This window comes from Lepidochelys kempii, chromosome 11, assembly GCF_965140265.1.
Source record: "Lepidochelys kempii isolate rLepKem1 chromosome 11, rLepKem1.hap2, whole genome shotgun sequence".
Classification (NCBI taxonomy): domain Eukaryota; kingdom Metazoa; phylum Chordata; order Testudines; family Cheloniidae; genus Lepidochelys; species Lepidochelys kempii.
Window position 1 is genome coordinate 18,440,355 of NC_133266.1, and position 24,875 is coordinate 18,465,229.

Genomic DNA, 24,875 nt, shown 5'->3' on the forward strand with positions numbered 1-24,875 from the left:
ATGGACAGGGCTTGAATTCTGGAGATTTAGCTTCTGCCATAGTGCTATTGCCCCTTTACAACGAGGAAGGGGATTGGGTCTAGCCTAAATGAAAATATCTAAGCAAAATTTTTTTTCAGGTTTTTATTAGCTAACGGGCAATAACTAAGGCTAAGATTTAGTCATGGGTATTTTTAGTAAAAGTAATGGACAGATCACAGGGCAATAAGCAAAAATTCACGGCCCTGTGACCCGTCCATGACTTGTATTATAAAGCCCTGACTAAATCTAGGGTGTTCTGGGGGCGCCACTAGCTCTGGGAAGGTGTATGGGGGCCTCCGGGGCACCTGCTGGTGCTCTTGGGAGGGCTCTGGAGAGCCCGCTGGTGCTTGGGGGGTTGCTCCGGGGCACCCGCTGGTGCTCGTGGGAGGGCTCTGGAGAGCCCGCTGGTGCTTGGGGGGTTGCTCCGGGGCACCCGCTGGTGCTCGTGGGAGGGCTCTGGAGAGCCCGCTGGTGCTTGGGGGGTTGCTCCGGGGCACCCGCTGGTGCTCGTGGGAGGGCTCTGGAGAGCCCGCTGGTGCTTGGGGGGTTGCTCCGGGGCACCCGCTGGTGCTCGTGGGAGGGCTCTGGAGAGCCCGCTGGTGCTTGGGGGGTTGCTCCGGGGCACCCGCTGGTGCTCGTGGGAGGGCTCTGGAGAGCCCGCTGGTGCTTGGGGGGTTGCTCCGGGGCACCCGCTGGTGCTCGTGGGAGGGCTCTGGAGAGCCCGCTGGTGCTTGGGGGGTTGCTCCGGGGCACCCGCTGGTGCTCGTGGGAGGGCTCTGGAGAGCCCGCTGGTGCTTGGGGGGTTGCTCCAGGGCACCCGCTGGTGCCCTGGGATGCCCGCTGATACTTTGGAGGAGGGGACTCCAGGGAGCCTGTTGTTGCTGAGGTGGGTGGCCCAGAACCACCGCTGCCACTGCTGGATGGGGGGGGGGGGCAGCCTGGGACGACCACTGTTGCTGGGGGTGTCAGTGGGGCTGGCCTCGGGGCCGCCCGAGCTGCTCTGGCAGCCCTGGGGTCAGGTACACCAGCAGGCTGCAGAAGTCACGGAGGTCCTGGGAAGTCACGGAATCCGTGACCTCTGTGACAGACTTGCAGCCTAAGCACTAGCTACTTAACTATAACAACTAACTACTAATTAGCTAACACTTGCCAGTGCGTGGAGAAGATGGACACTGCAGGGGCTCTTTTTTTGCTGCCACTGCTGGTAAGAAAGAATTGAGGGATGGTTGGGCCTGCTCATCCCTTTATGCTCTGGGAAGGGGTGTGTGAAAGCACATGTAGGGCACAGGCGTGCCTGCAACTGACAATGCTGGCCAAAAGAATCAAATCTTATGGGGTACATGCCTGGGGTCCATGCTCATCAAGAGTGGAATCCATGCAAACAATCACTAGAAGAAGCATATTGTTACATCATCATCAAAATATAATGGACGAAGGGAATAAGTAAGAGCAGCTGAACTTGCAAAAAATATATCCTGTTTTCATGCAAATATCTTAGTTCAGAGTTTCTCAAATGTGGCCACCAGCAGATTTTTTTGAGGTCATGACAGCCTCCAAAACGCCCCAACAATCGCTGAGATGTTAAGTATTAAAGTTACCTTATAAACCCCATAAATCATAATGTATACTCATTCCCTTCTAAATATTACGGTATGGTACAGTGCAGGCAGAGCTGAACTACATAGGTGGGGTATTCTTTCAAGTCACAAAGCGTATTCATTGGCTAATCACTATGTTTACATCTCATGCCACTATAGCTCCGTAAGCAGCTACTGGCCAATGTCATCATCAGCAAGATCACTACGTGGTGTTTGGGTAGGTTGACACTGTTCATGGCAGAAAGTGTAAGAGTTAAAAATGCAAACGGATATCAGAAAAGTTTTTCAAAATATCAGTGCCAGAAAAGGACCTTGTATATGATACAGAGATGGTCTCAGAAGAGCCACATGCTGCTAAGAAAAGCAGAACATGGAAGGAAGAAAAACAAACATTTCAGGACCAGTGTGAAACGCAGCTGTTTGTGTTTCTGAAGCCATCTGATTCAATTTCCGAGCAAGTTGCAGTGTGCGCTTTTTGTAAGAAAGAAATTAATCAAATTAAAATTTATGCAATGCAACCTCATTATAGCACTCATGCAGGGAAAGTTGAACAGAATGACCATGGTGAGTTTCACAGACGCAAGCTGTTAAATGATTAAAAAAACGAGCTCAAAAGACAACAGTGAGGGCTCAGAGATTTTTTTTAATAAAGTGGATTAGATAAGGGTGGCTACTTTTAAAGTTGCACTACTTTTAGGGAAAGCAAGAAAACCATTCAGCGACAGAGAACTCGAAGAAAAGTGTTCTGGCCGTACAACCAGAAAATACGCGTCAGAGATATACTACTGAGCAACAACATGTGATGGAGGGGCACAAGCGATCTGCTGAATTTTCTAGAAAAAGAAATAGCTAAAAAAAAGTCACAGTGAGCCCTTTCTACAACCTTTGCTCCTATGATAGCTTTGTCACAAGGAATCCCAAGGTAATTGTATGCGTTCGCATTTTTGACTGTGATTGCCATTGTTTGTCTGAAGGTGTTTTATATCAGGTGAGCCTCAGTGATTGGCCAACTGGCAAACCCATTTTTGAATGTGTTCAGGCAAGAATGGAATAGTGCCGTGTTAGCTTTGACAGTCTGTGCGGCTTGACAGCTGATGGGGCAGCGGCTCTGCAAGGCGCAAAAATAGGGGAGCTGAACTCAGAAACCTTTTGTTTCACGGTTTAGCCCACCAAGAAGTACTTGCCAGCAAGGCTGCAATGAAAAGTATGGATGAGATTGAATCTGTAGTGAAAAAGTACATCAATGCCTGCAGTGTCAATAAGGGGAGATTTGCAACTCGGTGCAAAATGGGCTGAGAGACACATAACGTGCTTCTGAATTACAACCTGGTCTGCTGGCTTAGTTTTAATGACAGAGGCTGTTTGAGCTGCGGGAAGAGCTTGTTGAGGCTTTGAACACAGTTTTACCAGAACTATCCCAAAAGCTACAAAATCCAGAAGTACATGATTTTTTTGCTATTTTTGAAAGAGTTTTTACCAAAGCTTGCTTCCTTGAACTGGAGTTTCAGAAACCTCACCTAATGATATTTGATAGAACTGAAGTAATTAATACATTCAGAATGACTATCACTGACATCATCCAGCACCTACAGGAGGAACAGGACTCTACAGTTTTTTATCAGCTTCGTCAGTTTCTCAGCTGTCAAGATGAGAATGTGCAGTGAAAGGTCAGCTTAGCTGTAACTGAATACCTGAGTATCCTCTTGGAGGCTCTTGAAAATTGTTTCAGGAAAACTTTTTCCATCAGTACACCTTTGTGACCGACCCACTCAGCAATTCTGGTTCATCTTTTTTGGCTGCAAACAAAATAACTGCCTAGCAAGACAGATCAACTTCCTTCGACACTCTCAAGTACCTCATGCTGCAAATGCGCAATGATGCAAGAATGCAAACATATTTCAGTCAGTCCAGTGTTACAGTACTGGAGGTCTGGAGTAATGTATACCTGTTTGAGGACACCTACAAGCAGAGTTGCTTTTCTTTTCTTGTCCTTGTTTTCTACTATTGTGCTGTGTGAGAGGGCATTTGGTGAACTGCATTTTCTGAAAGAACACATACTGAAACTGCTCACTGATGCTAACCTGGAAACTTCCCTTCTAGTTTCACAGAAGACCTGGGATTCTTCAGACTTTCCATTCAAAGAGCTCCTGAACTTTTGCACATAGTCAGATCCAACCCAGAACTTTACTAAAGTACAATGTAAGAGGATTCTGTTTGTTGTCACTATCATCATTATTATTACTGAATTGGATTGATTTTTTTGCCTACACTTATGTAAGAGAGAAATTTTGGACATATTTGGAGACATGTTTTTAATTATTATTTGGACTTTTATTATGAAAAAGGATTTCTAAATTTAGTTCAGAATTGTACAGACATTGTTTCTCTTGTGTTTAGGTTCAGTAAAGAATATAGACAACTGTACATTATTTTTATTAATTAGTCTTCAAAAAATCCTACATAAATAAATTACAATGATTTGGACATGTGTATGTGCATATGAATTTGTTTTTTTCTACATTTAATTAAGTATTTTAGGAAAAAATCATCAGAGCGGCCACCAGCAAGAGTTGGTAGCCACCAAAAAATTTGTTGCGACAACCCCTGAAGTTAATAAAAAACCCACAGAAATAATTTTTTTTATATTCTAAAAGTAATTTTTAAAAAGTTTTCTGATCATCATCATCATCATCAAGGATACTTTACCAGCTAATTTTACTTGCTTAAAGAGAAAACAACTAAGAAGAGGTGATTAACCAGTATGTGAAATACCCCGCTGCCATAGTGAGCTAACTTTGGATGTTACCCTTCCAAATTCAAGTAACAAGACTGTGATCACAGTGAGAGAAAGATACACATAGCTGTCAGCATGAGCTATGCAAATGAGAATATGTTCTGGAGGTACTGAGAACGCAAATTTTATTTTATCTAATACAAAACAAGCTCCTACAGGAAATACAGTGTTCTCTGTCACATGTGTGTTCAATTCAGCTTCAGGTTCAGTTGGATTCAGTCATATTTTGAAACATTGACCATCTAATGTACTATGCAGCCCATGAAAAGAGCAGTCAGTACATTTGTTTTGAAAAATGAAATAGAAATGCAGTTAGCATAATAACCTTCAAATAATTCTGACAATTAAACCGTTGCCACTTCTCTTTTATTCTATCTGAAATGTAGCCAAAATAATTGCTGAAAATAAACCCAATCCAAACTCAATTCCCGAACAATGACACACACAGTTATCAGTCTAGGTATTCATATGTCAGCTATCACTTTAATATCAGAACATTTCCCAAGTACTGAAAAATAGAAATAGAAAAATAAAGAACTAAAAACCTTCGTCCCTTACTTCATTTAGGGTACATTTGCCTATTTCTGTATGTTAAAAACAATTTTAATGTTGGAACCAAAGATACCAAATAATTATTTAGGCAAAGACATCTTTACTGTAAGATGTTTGCCCCTAGTATGTCAGAACAATGCAAGGACAATAAAAATTCCAGTAAAGCCTCACCAGTTTCTGACAGGTGGAGTTACAAATAATCTAATTTGGAAACAGAAATAAAGTAGAACAAAATAGGTCCTATAACATATACTGAAACAACATTAAGTTTCTGACTTATGACAACAAAACCCAGGATATAGAGTTTTAAAGCTACTGATCCATCTAGTGAAGAAACTGTCATGGTACATGATGACAATATGATGTTGTGTTGTTCTGACACCCCAGAAATACTGAAACAATTATAAAATAGAATGGTCACTTCTTTCCCTAACCTTGGTTTTAACTGAGTAAGATTTATCAGAAGTTACTCTATTAAAAGAATTAGACTGTAAAGATTCAGAATTCTGCATCAATGCCCAACCAAAACCCATGCACATACATGATAGTTCTGAAATACTAAACTAAACACATTTGCATTTCACATCAGTAGTATATGATGCTATATCCTACTCACATCTTTACAAAAAATTTTGTGATATCAGATCCATATTTTGAAGCTAAAGAATGTCTTTTCATCTGGCTTCTTTCCTTGGCTTGTTTAGCAGTTCTCTGAAAAGAAAGATGTGTCTGTGTATATTAAAAATTACTTAGCAACAGTATTCTACATTTGAGTTTACCTTGATTGTTAAAGAATTGGGGTCTCATATTAGATCAAACGTGTTGTACTACTTATCACATTATCTAAAATATAGATGCTTGTAACAGGGTGACAACTTCCAAGTTCTTGTTGAACTAAAGTCTTCCAATTTGGCACACTCATTTCTTTATGAAGTACTGAGTACAGGAGAAAGATCAAATTTGAACATTGATTTTTCTATTAGATATTACAAGAAGAACATCAGTCTTACTTATTGGAGTAAAACTCTTCATGTGTTTTTTTAAAACTAGAATCTTGAAGTCTGATATACTTGTTAATTGATTGATTACAGAAAAAAAAAAACATATTTGGGCTTTGCTATTTCTACTATAAGTCACCAAAATGTCAGTCTATTTATAAAAGTGTTACATTAATTTCTTCTGCAAGGCGCTCATATGGTAGAATGAGGCAACCAATTTGGAGAAATGATGATAATTTAAATTCACAAGTTCTATTTAAGGGATTTTAGACAGCTAACTGTTGAAGGTGACTATTGAAGTATGTTGCAGGTCCTGATGTTCATAACCCTGTCCACCAGAAGGGTGCATTGCCGTCAACTAGTACTTAATATTTAGCAGTCAGGTAGCACTGTACATCGATGCTGTGCAAATAAATGTTCTTATAGGGAGTTTTGTGAGGACTGATAACATGTATTATTTCTTTCCCAACATGGATAAACAGACATAGACAAATGGCTAGCACCAAGTCACACGGCAAGTCAGTGGGAGAGCCAGGATTAGAACACCGTAATATATGGCTCCAAGGGGGATTAGAGAATCACTTTACATACATCTTATGTTTTTAAAGTGGATCTATGCCTGTATCTTACTTCTTATTCATAGTTCACCTGCATTAGTGGAAGAGACTCATTTATCTTAAAAGGCAGCATCTTTTAAAGCTTTTTCTAAAATTACTACCATTTGATGGTTATTTACTTACCTGTGCAAAATAAGTTTGATAGTCCTAGTCCAATTCTTAGTATACAAGTGTCTACATTAAAAACACCACTGCAATTGGCAGTAACAAACATCCTTATTGTCTTTCTCAGCAGTGGTGCCAAAAATGAAACAGGTTGCTTTGAAGTTTACTAACATTACATTATTACATGATCCTTTCATCCCCACTGATACTCTCCTCCCTTCAGGTTATGTAGAACTGAGACATGTTAACAACACAGCATGCAGAAGCTTCCAATGGTGTTATTCATTCTGTACACAAACAATGAGAAATATCCTATCTGGTAATTTTCTGCTAGCAGCTTCTCTCCTCGTTCATAACAAATGGATAATGTCTTCCATTGGTGGACTTTGCAGGTAGTCCAGTGTTGTTGCTGGAGGCTCGAGGACTAAGCTCAACTCTTCAGTTCAAGTCACCAGCAGAGTTCTTCCAAAATTTTAGCCACACTTCAGCAACTGATTATTAGCACTAGGGCAACAACTTGCAGTGATACCAACTAACTTTAAGGTAATTATATGCTTAAGTCTCCTTTCAGAGAATTTTTTCAATTTATTACAAATTGTATTGCAGTAATTTATCAATCAGGGTGGGCTGAATGAGGAGAGAAGTTGTATCGGAAAGAAAATGATCAGGTAAGAAATTTCTCATTCTGTTACAGAGCTTCTCTCCTCGTTCAAAATAACTGGGAATTAGTGAGCAGTGAATCACAGACTTACAGAGAGGAAGGATAAGCAGAATTATTATTATTACTGGAGAACAACAGGCAGAAATAGACATACTCCCCATTACAAGAGCTTTGTAATTTAAGGAATTATTTCGGAACCAACCCACTAGCACTTTCCTACCAAAGGATGCCTCTGTAGAAGACTGGAAATTCTGTTGCAATCTTCTTAGGATGGGGGTTCACACACTTTCTTCCTATGATACCACAAAGGACCTTGTAGAGGAAGCCTTGATTCCCTCACTCTATGGTTTCCCAGATGCCTAGCATGCTAACTGGTGCAGGATTTTCACATCTTGCTTGCAGCATCTTTGAGGTTCTAAGGCCTTGGCATTTTGTATAGGATGAGATGAACAGGGAACAACTCGTGTGTGGACTTTATATGTTGGAGATTCTGAAATCTGTATGGTATCCTCACTCTTATGGCCTATGAGATCTTTTGGAAGGGAGTCCCCATCTGAAAAGGTGACTGTTTTTTTCACTCGGGGTTAACTTAAGGGGGAAGTTAAGTTTTAGGAACTTAAGGTAGAGAGCGGTTGATGAAGTTGTGTGGGACATTCAGACTTTCTGTGTCTGGTGTGGATACAGGCTGCCTAACAAACTCTCCTAATGCTTTAATGTGGAGCCAACTCATGGAGAGGAAGAGGGACATAAAGAAACCACTTCTCGCCTTTCAGATTTTGGAAGACCGAGAGTCTGTGACTGAAAGCCAGACAGGCACAATTCCCATTACACTTGCCCAAGAAAGGGCTTCACAGAAATCACAGGTATCTCATCCCAGACATGCTGAACACGTGTCTCTTACAGTAATCATGATACAGAGCACTGTTAGATCCCCTGTATAAGTGGAGCGCCCAAGCAAACACACACTCATTGGTAGGAAGTCAAAGGAGAAATAATTTAAATCTGTATTTTTGTGTCATTGCTCACTAATAATACAGATTAATTCCTCATGAACGAATACGTGCTTTTGTCCTTTTGGGACCTGGAGCCTCTGGAGTTTGCAAGACTTGGCCCCGAGCAGGCTGTGAGGGGTCCTGGTCTCCTTGGAAATCTTCATGTTCCTGGTCATGCCTTCCACAGTGGAGTTACAGCTTTGGGTAGGGAGTGTGGCCCGAGCATGCCAGTCTGACTCAAAGCCCCTTGTCCTGCCAGAGCAAGGCCTGATGGCTTATGGCAGTAGAGCAGAGCTTGCTTTCTCAAACATGTAACCCTGGCAAAGGAAAGGTCAGTGGCTTGCAGCAGCAGGGAATAACTCACCCTCTGAGGCTCCTGAAAAACTGCCTATAAAACTCCTCAGACTTGGCTTGATGTTTGTAGGGCTTTTTTGCTGTCATAGTGGTGGTGGGGAGGGCAAAGGAGCTCACTAGAGGTACCGTTCCAGACAAACCCGTTTGTTAGAGACTCGGTTAGAGACTCAGTGGATTCCACAAGCTCAGGAGAATGAGCTGAAATGAAGTTGCTGTTCCATGCAAATGAATAAAAATTCAAGTTATAAAACAAAATGGTCAGGAGAAACTGAACTACCAGCTTGTTCCGCTGCTGGAGGAAGAAATTTTGGTGACCTGAGCTGAAGGGCAGGGCTTAATCTTGGAGCTTCCAGCAACAACAACACTGGACCATCTCTGAATTCAATAGATGTGAGGTATTACCCATTAGTGACAAATGAAGAGAGAAGCAGTGCAGCAGAAAGAATTTCAGCTTCAGTCTCCACTGGTAAAAACCTAGCAACAACTTTCACATGCACTGAATGTACCATGTATATGCTGCTGCTGTACAACCCAGCACTGCACAACCTTGGAGCATGTATGCTGACTATAGTGGCACAGTCTGTTCCCAAACCCAAACTGGGAATTTTTGTAATGCTTTCTTTTTACTATTTATTTTACACTTAATACTGGGGAAAGTCTGTTACCCCTAAAGGAAGTCTGCATAGTCCAACCTGTTCAAATGTGGTTGCAAGATCACTTGCAGAGTACCTGCTGGTGTGACACCTTGAGTATATACCAGCAACCTCTAGGAAGCTGCACTTCAAGAAGCTACTAAAGGAGTGAAAAAGACAACTTAAATTAACATGATAACTATACTGAAATTCACCCATACCTCTTTATTGGGGGAAATCAGTGTCTAGCACTGAGGATATAGTATTTCAGGTGTAATATTTTTATTTTTGCAGATTATTGTTTGTAGTACCAGGAACCCTAGTAATGGACCACGACCCCACTGTGCTAGTCACTGTACACACATATTTTACTTTCTAAAGAACAGGATAACCAAATTACTTATTATTTTGACTATTCATAGCACATAGGTCTTTAGCACATAGTATTTTTTGTCCAACTTTTACAATCTTAATAGTATTATTTGCAAAGAAAACAAAAAAGAAAACTCCTAACCTTTGGATAAAAATTGGGGTTTTTATTGTGTTCCTGAAAACTTAAATTTACTACTCCCAACAGAGAGTGTATCTAAGGCTACCACTATAAATCAAACTAAGTAAGGGTTACTAATTATGATTACTACTGTTGATTATTATTGCCTTTGACAGTTCATTTTACTTATATTTGTAAAGAGCAATGAAACTTGTTTCATTCAGTCTATTTAGTGACCTGATCCTGTCATATTTTCCAATGTACTATGTTCACTGGTTGCAAGGTCAGCTGAGTTACAGGTTACACAGAAACAGGAAATATGGGTTGATGCTTTAAGGGGAGGTGATGAGAGGGCCAGGAACACCTCTGTACATCTTACATAACATCATCTGACTTCAGTGCGGCTCTACACAGGCACAAGGATGCACCCACCCAGATACAACTGTAGGATAATGTCCTTAGATGGAAGGCCCACTGATAGCTTTTTATTTTAAATTAGTCAAAAAAGATAGGAATAAATAAATTGTAAGTGTACATAACTGAAATTAACTGCATTAACTGATATTTAAATGAGCTCTGCCTTATATACTTCCCATGTTTAAACTCTGCAAGACTGCAGAAAGTATGACTGTAACTAGCTGCACGATAGAGATAAAAAATCTTTTATTTTAACGGTCATAAGTGTAAAATAATCAGGATGCTGTAAAATCCTAGTGCCTAAAATTACAAATATTACTTTCTAATCTATTTGTGCTGTTTGGCCTGGAACTCCTCCTCTGTTGAGAGCTAGCATGAAGATAAATAGTAGCATAGCCATGGTAGCACGGACCGTGGCAGTGGAGGCATAGCTTAGCCATGCCAAGTGCAAACTCATTTGAAACTGGTGTGTCTGTACTTGGCATGGCTAAGCCATTTCCACTCCCTGTGCTACTGTGGTTACACTACTATTTATACTGGCATCAGCTCAATGAGAGCTAGTGCAAGCACATATACGAGAGCAGGGGAATCATACTCCTCGCTCGCAGTGTAGACATAGCCTGAATTATCACTTACGCCTAAAGTATCCTATTAAGTCCTCCTCAAGAGGTAAAGAAAGAAGCAGCTTCTACTGTACCCGTTATGGAGAACTTATATAAAGTAATGCTTTCAGTAGTTTTATATCAAGAAGTTTCAACAAACAGGATTTGAACCCATTGCAGGTCATATCAGGGGATCAGGTGGGAACATATTATAGCATATATGTAGTGCTTATACACTTGAGCCGATATTCTGAACAGCAATTAGCAATTTTGGGAGCACAACTGAGACATTTATAAAAAAAGACTGGTTTTCAGCAAATGCTGAGCACCCAATCCTCAGAAAATCAGGCCCCTTTAAAGTGTATCAAGTTTGGTGACCAAGAAGTCGTCCAGTTATTTTTGAAAATTATGGCTGTAGAATTTTTCATTGACACTTCCATAAATTATCTATTTACTTAAACATACAGGGGATTATGAGTTCTGATTTATACTGACCTCCTTATGACAAACTGTACATAGAGTCTGAAGATTTTCCAGAGAGCACTGTCCTCCTCCGCTATAAACTGGTTTGATATGATCCACCTGCCAGAACTGGCCTTCTGCTGGGTTTGTTATAATTTCATTTAACTGTAGTAAACAAAGGACATAGCATCAGAAGTTATAGCATTAAACAGCCAACTCTGAACAGACAAAATTGTGTCATACATTCTTCAATCATGTTTATACAGGCAACCAGGAGTTATATTTTTAGAAAGCTTATTTTCACCAAATGCACAGTAGTTTGATACATTAGAGCAAGTGCTAAAATGCAGGACCCAAGAGGAATATCCTAATGCATCTGTGTTCATTTACAGAATTATAAAAAAGAAAACTGAGAAAAGATGCAGAACAGAAATTAAGATTTTTGTTTCTGAATGAAACAAGCAATATGTCCTTAATGTCTATTATTTTATTAATGTCAGGTGTCAGTACTAAAAACAAATGTCAGAGTAAGAAAAAGTGATGCACCTTCAATCTTGTCACTTACAAAATAAAAAAGTCAAAATACCATCATAAACTTGGCAATTCACAAATAAGCAGATATTGACTGTGACTGTTTAATGTTTCTACTATATTTAGATATAAAGTTTCAGTTTTGTTGATGGGTCTTCTAGTGAAGAGCACAGTGAAACATTATAACCCCAAGAAAGCTTTCAAAAAGGCTAAGAACTATTGTAATTTAAACATAACGTGGAGGTGAACAGTAAACAACATTGTAGTGTTTGTATAAAGGATGTAAAGAAAAGAGACTCCTTGGTCTTTGTGGTTTGAACTCACTTATTTTACTCATTATATCTTAAAATGCTGATGGCTAATGCCAAATGTTACTATTTGTTTCTAAGTTTTTCATAAGTTTGAATGGGCACTGGTAGGGTTCACCACATATAAACTTTGATCTCTGAAGTGGTGTTTATTCAGTAGGTGCCAAATGGCACTATTCCCTCCGAATCAATGCAGAAGCAATGACCCATCATGAAAATGGAGGAAGGCTGTTATTATAAGTGTATTTTGAGGAGATGCAGAAATGACATCCCATTGCCATTAAGACTTTAATGAACATTTTGAAATAATAGGAGGCATCTGAACTAGTGTCTTGGCCAAGGTCCAGTAGGGTTCAACTGTACCTAATCTTTTATTGCTTTAATTGGATGTGGCATTCTTCACTTCCTGTCATAAACTAACTGTGCGTTGCTGCTGTTGCCATGTTGTAAGCTAAAAATAGCTGCATTTCAGTGGTGAATGAAGCTCTCTTTATTATATAACTAGATGACGCATGTAATGCAATGCTCTGCTTTTTAAAACACACCTAGTTTTTCTTTACTGTTAAGCAGTTCTAATCCGACAGATACTGTACTTGCATCTAAAGAATGTTGATTTATTTTCAGTTTGTAAATATATTTTTCGTATAAGAGTTATTTGTTAAGTGGCAGCCAATCAAAATGAACACAGATTATTTTACTGAAAATAAATATATGTGTTAAACTTCTAAATCTAGATGGAAGAATAATCATTATTTCAGCAGTTCATGGTAAGTCATTTGTTTTTAATGCTACAATTTCCATTTTAGTCTACAAATTAATAAAAGTTATGAAATTATTTTAAAGAGGTAAAACAATAATATTTCTGCTGTATTTAAAACCTTATATTCTTTGTAGGAAAATCTGATGCCCAAAGTTTTGTCAGTTGGTGCTCAAAGCTTCTCAGGCTACAGGGCTTTTGGAGCGTCACATACAGAGCTTTGAGTCACAACCTGAGGAAGCTGGAGTGTAGGTTAGAGCTTACTCATCAGGCATGTTCTGTTTTAAACAGACGAGATGTGACTATTTGACTGACTCTACTGCTATACTACTCAGCTAATTCCTCTCTCCAGCTCTTTAGTCTTTAGCCCTGAGTTCTCATCCTGTGCATGTATGCAAGTTACATTTTGAAAAAAAGAGCAAATTCCCACACAAAACAACTTAGCTTAGAGTTAAGAATGCTCACATGTACTTCCTCACAAGGCAAAGATTCAAAAGGAAAATATAAGTTAAAGCAAAATTCACAGCTAACAACAGCGGTCTCTAAGCATTAGCCCACTACCATCATGATAATCTACACCAGTGGTTCTCCAACTATGGGATGGGCCTCCCAAGAGAGGCGTGGGAATGTGTCAAATACAGTACAGTTCTGTATTAAATAAACAACTAAAGAAATAAAGGGAAGGAAAACTTTAAAAAAAAGATGTGACAAAGTAAGGAAATTGTTTCTGTGCTTGTTTCATTTAAATTAAGATGGTTAAAAGCACCATTTTTCTTCTGTATAATAAAGTTTCAAAGCTGTATTAGGTCAATGTTCAGTTGTAAACTTTTGAAAGAATAACCAAAATGTTCATAACTCTGAGGTTCTACTGTATTAAAGAACTGAAACACTAAGTTAAAGAATTTTTTTGTATGCTAGAAGTAATAACCAGTAAACTCTTACATCTTACTGCATTATCATAGAAGAAGATGAATCATAGAAGATCAGGGTTGGAAGAGACCTCAGGAAGTCATCTAGTCCAACCCCCTGCTCAAAGCAGGACGAACCCCAACTAAATCAATGTGCCACTGCACTGTGTGGCTCATCATTATTTTAAGTTGTTGCTAGGCTACCTCTAGGCCAGGGCAATCTCTCAGTGGAGTGGCTCCCATAAATATAGAATCATGAACTCATGCCACCTCTGTAATTTTTCTTAAGATTTAGAAGAGACTCCTTCCTCATTTAAAAAACCCCAAACAATTTAAGCAGACACTTAATTGGAGCTTAGAATCATATCATAGAATCATAGAATATCAGGGTTGGAAGGGACCCCTGAAGGTCATCTAGTCCATTAGTTATTAAATGGAATTTAAAAGTATCTACCTATCTTAGGGCTTTTAGAATATCACTCATTACTGTACTACAGCACCTTTCATGTAAAATCTATAGCAATAGTCAAGTCCCTAGTGGACTTCATGGAATCATCTGGTACTTCTCCCTTTTTGGGATAAAAATTCTGCTTGGGGTAGGGTTTTTTGTTTTTAGGACCTTTTTTTTTTTTTTTTAAACTATTACCTCTTTTTTGTTGCTGTGAGGGATGATGGGGTAGAAGTGTCCACCCCAAGTAGTTCATTTGTTGTACATTTTTCTACTCTGTTGATTGATAAACATTTGTTTTCAGCCACTTACCTTTTAAAATGACTTAAGGAGCATAACCACCACCTGCCACAGAAATACATTGATTTACGTTACTGCTTAAATACCATTGCCATTACCTGTCCTAATGGAAGCTGAGACATCCAAGAACTCTCCAAAAGATTCTTACGTTGATTCTTAGGTGCATTTTTGATGCTAAGGTAGAGTTCCTGGGCATTGAGATTGCAAAGCTGACAAACACCATGTTCGACTTCAAACACTTTACTCCTCAGGTAACTCTGACTAGAGCGAATTAAGAAGTCTTCCTGGCATTTAAGAGAACAAAATCGTGTTTCCCAAGCAATAGATTTGCAATGTTGGTCGAGATGAACTGTTGGTTGTTGGCAGCTAAGACAAAGTGGATTTCCTTTATCATCTACAGCCTGTAAATATCCTTTGTATATGGCAGGATCTTCAACAACTTCAGCCTGAACTGAATCTGCATTAAGAACAGGGGAATCTTTCCCGTCTTTTAAAAGTAACCTGTGATAAGGACAAGAAGCAATTATTTAATAAGATTGGACTTCATCAGGGTCAGTATACAATACTTATATAATCAATATCAACGATTAAGTTTCTTTTATCATGAAAAGTACAACTCCAATGAAAACTCATGCTGCTTTGGTTGGTCACTGCACAATGCAAACATCCCACTTGAATTAAATTTTTTATGACCAGATTTCTAAAAGGCCTCACTTTTTTTTGCATATGCAAACTTGGTAAACACCCATTTGCACATTAAATTATTATACTCATATATATTTAATTATTAGCTGGAGTTTCCCAGTCTTCCAATGGAAATGCGAGTTTACACATGCATAAAAAAGGTGCATTCTTAACATGTATATACAGAAAAAAGAAGGCTATAAAATTTTACCCTTCAAGTCTATAATAGAAAGTAAGTTGTAAAAGGGATGTTGTAAAAATTCTTTTGAGGAAAAATTGTGAGAACTTCCTGTTTGTTTAGATATCTTTCATGGCTATCTTGTAAATATCTTGACTTAATCAAGGTTCTATATCCTCTATTTTCTCCTGAAGTAGAGAAGCGGCTGACAGAGAAAAAGCAGGCATAGAGGTCCTTTCCAGTTAGTTTTAGACACTCTCTCCCCCACATCTATTACATTTTAAATAATTTAGGAGTTTGTGTGTGTCTATACTTCCAGCTGGGATCCGACTCCAAGCTCAAGGAGACATACATACCTGTCTTAGATCTGACTGAGCTAGCATGCTAAAAATAGTGGTAGCTGAGACAGCACGGGCAGCAGGAAGGGCTCGCTGCCCTGAGTACATACCCACCTGAGGTGCTAGGCACATCATCAGGGCTGCAAGCCCTTCCTGCTACTCTTGCTGCCTCAGCTACCACTATTTTTAGCGTGCTAGCTCAATCAGAACTAATACTAGTATGTCTCCTTGAGATGGGAATCACACCCCCAGCTCAAAGTGCAGACATACTCTTTGTGTCTCCGTTCGCTGTGAACATCACAGGCTTGTTTGTGTGTAAGCTCTCCATTTCCATGATCAAACTATTTTTTTCTTCTTTCCTACTAGGAAACACAGTTGTCCACTGACAAATGTGCTTGCTAACATACATAACATAAATCATTATAGGAAATAAGATTTAGTTCATCAGCACAAGGTAAATGCCTTTGATCTTAAGCAATGCATCATATTAACATAAGCCCTTGTACCCTATAATTTCATTACATAAAGTAAAAATAATTTTGGGAAAAACTAGTTTAATTACTGCATTCTGGCTATTTTGTCTTTTTTATTGACATTAACAAACTTACTTTGTGGAACGGCCATCTGTTTTTCCAGCAGAAGTACCTTCGTTTTTCAAGTAAAATGCAGCTTTCTTTGTGACCAAGCATACGCTGCCCCCACTGCTGTTAGCTTTGCTGAGTGAGGCTACAGCAACATCCTCTTTTGTCACATATCTGGAATTATTACAAGATGTTTCAGTATTCTTTTTTCTCCTGAACTGTACTGCAGACAACTGAATACTTCTCTAAAGAACATTCATGTCACTCGCAGCAATACTGATGTAGAAAATCCCATCCAAATATTTTTTTACTTCGTAAACCTGGCATGAGTAGCGTTTGGAAAATGTATTTTACTCGTTCAGTTTTTCCACATTAGGTAAGATTTCTTTTAAAAAAAAACCAGCCACCTCTCTGTTGTGCTGCCAACAGATAATGAGTTATTTTCCATGACAAGTAATTATAAAAAGTGATACAAAAACAATGGAAAGCTTGTTTCACTTGAGTGAAACATCACTGATATTCCAGGGTTTTTTGTTTTTATTTGTTCTGGAAAAGGTACTATTTGGTACAGAATATGAGAAGTGCTGAAGCCATGAAAGAGTTCTGGCAAAATTAGTTTATCTTCGAATTTGCTCAATTTCCTTTGTATTTTTTATTCTAAGATCATCCCTATTCTTCGAAATTAAGCTCTGTTAAAATTCAATAGCCCCCCATGCTTTGGTCACTCTTAAGATATAATTATTGATCAACCTAACTAACTAATGGTCGGGGCAAGGCATTAGGCAAGCATACACTTCTGGGCCCCTCTAATGGCCAGCCAGGAGATGCTTCTGTGGTAGGGATGCATTTAAATTAACCCTGTCCTGGCCAGCACAGCTGCACTAGTAATCTGTTCACCCAAGCAAGTCCACCTCTCGCAGCATGGATGTTGCTTAATTAACCATCTTCTATTCAGGTCAGTCAGTGACTGGCTTCTGCTGCATGGACACTGCCCTATTAGCCATCTCATGTCTGCCCCTGCACAGCTCCCTGCCACCCCTCTCCTGGCTGGCTCCCTGTACTTTTAGCAGGTCCCGAGACTGTTGCTGAATGAGTCTTGCAGGCAAAGTGGAGTGGACATGGGCTGCTGAAAGCAGGGTGAGGTCAGGCAGGCACATGGAGGTTGGGGGAATCCTGATGCAGGAGCAGCACTAGCCACCCCACTGCCCACTCAGGTTTGGCTTGGCTGCCCCTCTCTCAGAAGCGGGGAGGCACAGAGGTCAGCCGGGCCAAATCTGAATGAGTGGCTTTGCAACCTGGTGCATGGGGTTGCAGTGCTGCTCAGGCTGGGCTTTAGACATGTGCCTAGTTTGTTTGTGCTTTAATCTGGCCCTGTTTATGCTAATACCCAATCACATTAATCCCCACTCACCATCTCTATACATTAATAAATGCCATCCTGGTTATTCTAAAACAGTGAAGAATTCCTTTTAGAGTCCTCTTTTACATGTTACATAATGAAACAATCCTGTGCCAGGTTAAAAAATACAACACTCTACTTATTACTACTATTTGCTGATTTATACTTGTTTTGCAAGCCTGAAATTACAAACTGCTCTAAATACTTACAGGAATTCCTACTGACCATCACAATACAGCCAATCCTGCTGGTGGAGGGGGGAGGATTTAGCAGTAGATCAAGAGAAGACAACAAGTTTTAGATATATGTTGTAGAACAATGTTGCTGAGAGAGCCCGGATGTATGTATGAGAAAAGTTTAATTACAACACTTAGGTTATGAGCCCCATGTCAGGGAGGACAGTAATGTTATCAGAGACTGAGGCTATGTCCACACTGCAATCAGAGGTGTAATTTGCAGTCTCATGTGGACATACTGGCTCTAGCTTTAATCTAGATAGCTTGCTAAAAACAGAAATGTGGATGTGGCAACACGCACTTCACCACGGGCTAGCAATGTGAGTAGATACCATGACAGGTCGGGTGGACTTGTACAATCTGTGCTACTGCATCCTCACCGCTATTTTTAGTGAGATGAAAAAGCTAGTGCTGGCACGTTTACGTGAGCTGCAAATGATACCTCTGGTTAAAGTGTATATGAAGCCCAAGAAAGGAGGCAAAGGAGAGGTAAATTTCGATTCTACCACTGGCTGGGCACCTGACACAAAAGGAAAGAAAGCAATAATAAATACTGAAAAAACCTAGCATTCGAGGAGGATAGGAAATCAACTAAGGAAGAGGTGAGGCTGAGAAAGTGTAGAAGGAGATTTTGCATTGTGAAATAAATATAAGTAATAATTTATTCCTGCTTCTAGCCTGGAGAAACAAGATGATGTATTTTGGACTTACTGAAATCGGGACTACTGGGACCAAGAGACAATAAAGGAGGGATTTACAAGACGGAAGATGAGAGATGAAGGCACAAATATTATTTTGTTGAAATGTTAAATGAGGACAGAAGGAGATGAAAAAAATGGAGGAGGGGAATAGTTCCTTTGGGCAGAGAGACATTCCCTTCTAGCAGGACATGAAAAATTTTAAAGAGCCAAGACTACAGTTTTACAGTGGATTCTTTGATTTGACCTACTGCCAAATAGAAAAAGAAAAGTTAGGTAACATATGAAGAGTTTTCAGCTGATTTGGTTACTGTTAGTTACCTTTTCATATGGCCCTTCAAGAAGAAATGCTATGTCTACAAGGAACAAGACTGAAAGCAAGAAAGGCATAAAACCAACTCTTTCTACAAAACCCTGGCTTATGTCAACAACAAAATAAAAACCAACCAATCAACTAAAAAAAATAAAAATAAAAAATAAAAAATACTATTATTCACACATTGCCAAAACACTAACATAAGTAAATAAATAAATACTTGAGGATAGAAACTTGTCTCCCAGCATATTTTATATCATCTAAACAGACTGTAATCTCTTCAGTAGAATAGCTATGCCTTCTGATGTGCCTTTTAAAGCTCTAAGCACACAGCTGGTGCTTAAATAACTAATAATAATAATAATACAAATGAGATGTGGAAGCCAATAGATGGTATTTTAATAATATGAATGAAAGATTTTTCTCAGGAATCTCTAGCAGTTTCTGGATGTTTAAAGCTGCAGAAACCTTCAGAGACAGAATATGTGCTGAACTGGACTCATAGTGATAGAGAATCAGGCAATATGTTCTGTTCTAACAGATTTGCACAAATGCACACAAAATGCCTAATTTATTCCTATAAGACAAGTTATCACTAAATGTTCAGTTTATTATCTCAACATGATTCCACTGAACGTTACATAAAAAAGCCTTGGACTTCCTGCATACAAAAGAGGAAGGAATGAAAAGTAAAAACACATACCTTTTGGTGCTGCTCAGCCTGGCCTGCTGTTTAGAAATCTCTTCTGCAGCAAGAATAGGGCTACAAAAAGTGTGGCCGCTTTTTCTGATAATTTTTTGCTTCATGGCTGTTAGACTACTCCATTCTCTCACAAACCTCAGAATCTGGCAGAGAGAAGGTCAAGTGGTCAACAGCACAAGTATTAAACAAAAATCTTTAATTAAACTGAAATGTTTTAGATTATTATATTTAAAATTATTTTGTCAACTGGAAAAAAGTTTGCTTGCTTTAAGATGTTCTTTTCTGGGATGTAATCATTTCTCATGTGAGCTTCAAAGGTTCTGCTGAAACTTTAAGATTTGGGCCTGATCTAAACTTAAAATATTTGCCTATATAGCTATGTCAGTTAGGAGGGAGGTTGGGGGAAAGAGAGGAAAAAAAAATCACACAATCAATGTAGCTATGCTGGCAAAGCCCACATATAGACACAGATGTGCTGGCACAAAATTCTTTTGCTGATATAGGTTATTTTGTTTAGGGAACAGGTTTTAACTGCTTTTGCCAATATAACTGCATCTCCACTACAAGGGTTTCCTGGTATAGCTATACTGGCAAACTCTTCCTAGGGTAGCATAAAAATATAGACAAATGTTTGAACATGGACGACTCTGTTCAACCTTTCTTATTCAAGCAAAACTGCCATAGCTCTCAATAGGAATTGTGGCTCAGTAAAGCGAGCTGAATAAAGTCTGTAATCAGGTTCACAGACACAACTCATGTCTCACTTAAAAAAACCCCAACAGTGCTAGATCTGTGATGCAGATTGCCTAGTTTCAGTACTAGAGGTGAATGGCATAACTATAAACAAGTTGAAAGAGCATTTTGTACTAAACCATGAGCTGGTTATGCTATGCGAAAAAACATCCACTTTGGGGACTAGATTATTCCAGGTGTGACTTAAGCCTTATGCAGAAACAGTCCTTCAGAACCGAAAAAGTAAGCTATCATAATGATTTCCCTTTCCTCCTAATTTCCTTCCCTCATCCTTATTTTTGTGAATAAATGAAAATGAGTACATCAGGATTTCTCTCCCACTGAGCTGGAGCAGCATGGAAAAAGGCAATGAAATTGGACATTTCAGTAGAGATGTGAATCAATGTATTTTTTTTATTTATTTTGTTAACATTTTACAGAATGTATCTCCCTCAGTTCATACTCAGATGATGAAGGAGCAGAAGAGGACAGGAGAAGAAGGGTCTAGCACTAGAAACACATTCCCCTCCAGAACCTGAAACTGAATCCAGGATTCTTGAGTTTCAACACTCCTCTACTGTCTAGTGAATAGCTCTGAAAAGCACTGACAAAATGTCTCTCTCTTCCTTCCCAATAGCTGATCCACATGGATAATAGAGCCTTCTACTGCTACCAGTTACACAGTTAGCTCAATTGGTTGAGGTCTGTGCTGTAGATTTAAAGGTCCCAGCATTGTGATAAACCAGGAGGGAATCAATAGGATTAAACATGATAAAATTTGTTATTTTTAAGAAGATAGGAAATTGTATTAAAAAACCTAGCTTAAAAAAATTAAGGTTCCAATGTTGCAGAGCAAACTTAATCATGGCATTTTCTAAATTCTGAGGACTTGACTTTGAACCTAAAAGTTCTAATGTCATGTTTTGGATATAATCTTCATTATAGAGATAGAATTCATGGAGACTACAAGTCTCAGCATGTCATGCTCCACATTGATTTGAACACTCTTGCTGAGAGAGGAGGGTGACCATAGAGCACACTGAGAACTCTGCGGCCTAAACACATCACAAGTGTGACGCAGTCAAGCATATTTTCTCGACTCACAGTATGCCACTCTTAAAACATAACCTTTATGATATGTAATTTTGATAACTTATGAACATCACTTACTAATCCTGTAAATGAGAAACTAATTGATGTGATGATGATTCTATCTACAGAAATGGTAACAGGAGGCGTGATAATTTGCCAAAGTAACAGAATGCACATTTATTATTCATATCCACATTTATAAAATCTGGCTGCATTGAGGAAATGTAATCAACAACTGAAACTTGAAGCAGGGTAACAAAATGGTCTCCATTTATAAAAATTAAAGAGGTCCAAATTAAACATTATGTTATTTTCATAGTAACATTTTAAAGATTGTTCTTACCAATGAACGATTTTGTTTTTGCTGAAAACTCTCTGGTAAATCCTCCCAATTATCCAATTTTATATCCAATGGAATAAAATTACAGTTCAGTGATTTTCCATCCTGGAGATGCAATACAGACAATTTAGTTAAACCCACTAAATCCCGAAGGAATCCAAGTCTTTTAATTTTGTTTACAGTTGTAATGTAATACAATACAGAAAGTACCGATTTTTTTCAGTGGCTACCCAAACAATCTTGTTTCCTAATATTAGAAGAAATTCAAAAGGTATTTGCACGGTGGATGTAAAACCATAGTAAGACTACCAATTCAGGAAATCTGATTCATAGTACTGCATTATACTGCAACTAAAGAGGATTGCAATTTTACCTGTAAGCATCAATTTCACCTATATATATCATCTTTGAATAGATCTGAAGCAGCAACTTCACTAAATTAAACAACAGAGAGCTATTAACTCAACTAGAAAAGGAGTACTTGTGGCACCTTAGAGACTAACCAATTTGTTTGAGCATAAGCTTTCGTGAGCTACAGCTCACTTCATCGGATGCATACTGTGGAAACTGCAGAAGACATTATATACACAGAGACCATGAAACAATACCTCCTCCCACCCCACTCTCCTGCTGGTAATAGCTTATCTATAGTGATCACTCTCCTTACAATGTGTATGATAATCAAGTTGGGCCACTTCCAGCACAAATCCAGGTTTTCTCACCCTCCGCTCCCCCCCCCCCCCCGCCCATAAACTCACTCTCCTGCTGGTAATAGCTTATCCAAAGTGACCACTCTCCTTACAATGTGTATGAAAATCAAGGTGGGCCATTTCCAGCACAAATCCAGGTTTTCTCCCCCCCCAAAACACACACACACAAACTCACTCTCCTGCTGGTAATAGCTTATCCAAAGTGACCACTCTCCCTACAATGTGCATGATAATCCTACCTCAACCTCAGCCTGGTCCAGTCCACACAAGAGATCCACTTCCTGGACACTACAGTGCTAATAAACAATGGTCACATAAACACCACCCTATCCCGGAAACCTACTGACCGCTATTCCTACCTACATGCCTCCAGCTTTCACCCTGACCATACCACACGATCCATCGTCTACAGCCAAGCTCTGCGATACAACCGCATTTGCTCCAATCCCTCAGACAGAGACAAACACCTACAAGATCTCTATCAAGCATTCTTACAACTACAATACCCACCTGCGGAAGTGAAGAAACAGATTGATAGAGCCAGAAGAGTTCCCAGAAGTCACCTACTACAGGACAGGCCTAACAAAGAAAATAACAGAATGCCACTAGCCGTCACCTTCAGCCCCCAACTAAAACCCCTGCAACGCATTATTAAGGATCTACAACCTATCCTGAAGGATGACCCAACACTCTCACAAATCTTGGGAGACAGGCCAGTCCTTGCCTACAGACAGCACCCCAACCTGAAGCAAATACTCACCAACAACCACATACCACACAACAGAACCACTAACCCAGGAACCTACCCTTGCAACAAAGCCCGTTGCCAACTGTGCCCACATATCTATTCGGGGACACCATCACAGGGCCTAATAACATCAGCCACACTATCAGAGGCTCGTTCACCTGCACATCCGCCAATGTGATATATGCGATCATGTGCCAGCAATGCCCCTCTGCCATGTACATTGGTCAAACTGGACAGTCTCTACGCAAAAGAATAAATGGACACAAATCAGATGTCAAGAATTATAACATTCATAAACCAGTCAGAGAACACTTCAATCTCTCTGGTCACACAATTACAGACATGAAGGTCGCTATCTTACAACAAAAAAACTTCAAATCCAGACTCCAGCGAGAAACTGCTGAATTGGAATTCATTTGCAAATTGGATACTATTAATTTAGGCTTAAATAGAGACTGGGAGTGGCTAACTCATTATGCAAGGTAGCCTATTTCCCCATGTCTTTTCCTACCCCCCACCCCCACGTTCTGGTTAAACTTGGATTTATGCTGAAAATGGCCCACCTTGATTATCATACACATTGTAAGGAGAGTGGTCAGTTTGGATGAGCTATTGCCAGCAGGAGAGTGAGTTTGTGTGTGTGTGGGGGGTGTGAGAAAACCTGGATTTGTGCTGGAAATGGCCCACCTTGATTATCATGCACATTGTAGGGAGAGTGGTCACTTTGGATGAGCTATTACCAGCAGGAGAGAGAGTTTGTGTGTGTATGGGGGTCGGGGGGTTAGAAAACCTGGATTTGTGCTGGAAATGGCCCACCTTGATTTTCATGCACATTGTAAGGAGAGTGGTCACTTTAGATAAGCTATTACCAGCAGGAGAGTGAGTTTGTGAGTGTGGTTTTTGGAGGGGGGGGGTGAGAAAACCTCGATTTGTGCTGGAAATGGCCCACCTTGATTATCATACACATTGTAAGGAGAGTGATCACTTTAGATAAGCTATTACCAGCAGGAGAATGGGGTGGGAGGAGGTATTGTTTCATGGTCTCTGTGTATATAATGTCTTCTTCAGTTTCCACAGTATGCATCCGATGAAGTGAGCTGTAGCTCACGAAAGCTTATGCTCAAATAAATTGGTTAGTCTCTAAGGTGCCACAAGTACTCCTTTTCTTTTTGCAAATACAGACTAACACGGATGTTACTCTGAAACCTGTCATTAACTCAACTGTGCTGCATAGCACAGGGGACGACTGCAGAATTTTTACTTGAGTGGAGAAAATGACTCTATTCCACTTTAAATCACGTGACAGGACATGCTGTGGTGAAGTGTGCTCAGTGCCTCCTCTGTGCTCTGAGCAAATTCTTTCTCAGATGATTGTCAACAAGTGAGCCGCCATATAAAGTCCATGAAGGCCAAAGCCTTGTTCATGACTGACTGATCAGAAAAAGAGCTCTGTTGGGGGAAAATGAAGGCAGACCTCTAAAGTATGTCACAGTACACGAGAGAGAGACTTTTGGCTTAGGAGAAGACCCACTAATCTGGGAACCAGCAGACTAGCAGGCTATGAGCTCTAATC

General features: G+C 39.6%; 1 protein-coding gene across 3 annotated transcripts in view; it reads right to left on the reverse strand.

The window, feature by feature from the left end:
- Nucleotides 1-4,521: 4,521 nt before the first annotated feature.
- Nucleotides 4,522-24,875, reverse strand: part of ZRANB3 (zinc finger RANBP2-type containing 3) — a 128,456-nt gene continuing 108,102 nt past the window's right edge. For all 3 annotated transcript variants that reach the window (XM_073305335.1, XM_073305334.1, XM_073305336.1), the window contains 7 exons: nucleotides 21,848-21,949; nucleotides 19,681-19,823; nucleotides 16,356-16,502; nucleotides 14,646-15,048; nucleotides 11,329-11,460; nucleotides 5,582-5,676; nucleotides 4,522-4,663 (listed from right to left, as the gene is read on the reverse strand). In XM_073305335.1, the coding sequence (XP_073161436.1) occupies nucleotides 4,633-4,663; nucleotides 5,582-5,676; nucleotides 11,329-11,460; nucleotides 14,646-15,048; nucleotides 16,356-16,502; nucleotides 19,681-19,823; nucleotides 21,848-21,949 (1,053 nt within the window). In that variant the 3' untranslated portion in view covers nucleotides 4,522-4,632. The remainder of the gene's footprint in view (nucleotides 4,664-5,581; nucleotides 5,677-11,328; nucleotides 11,461-14,645; nucleotides 15,049-16,355; nucleotides 16,503-19,680; nucleotides 19,824-21,847; nucleotides 21,950-24,875) is intronic.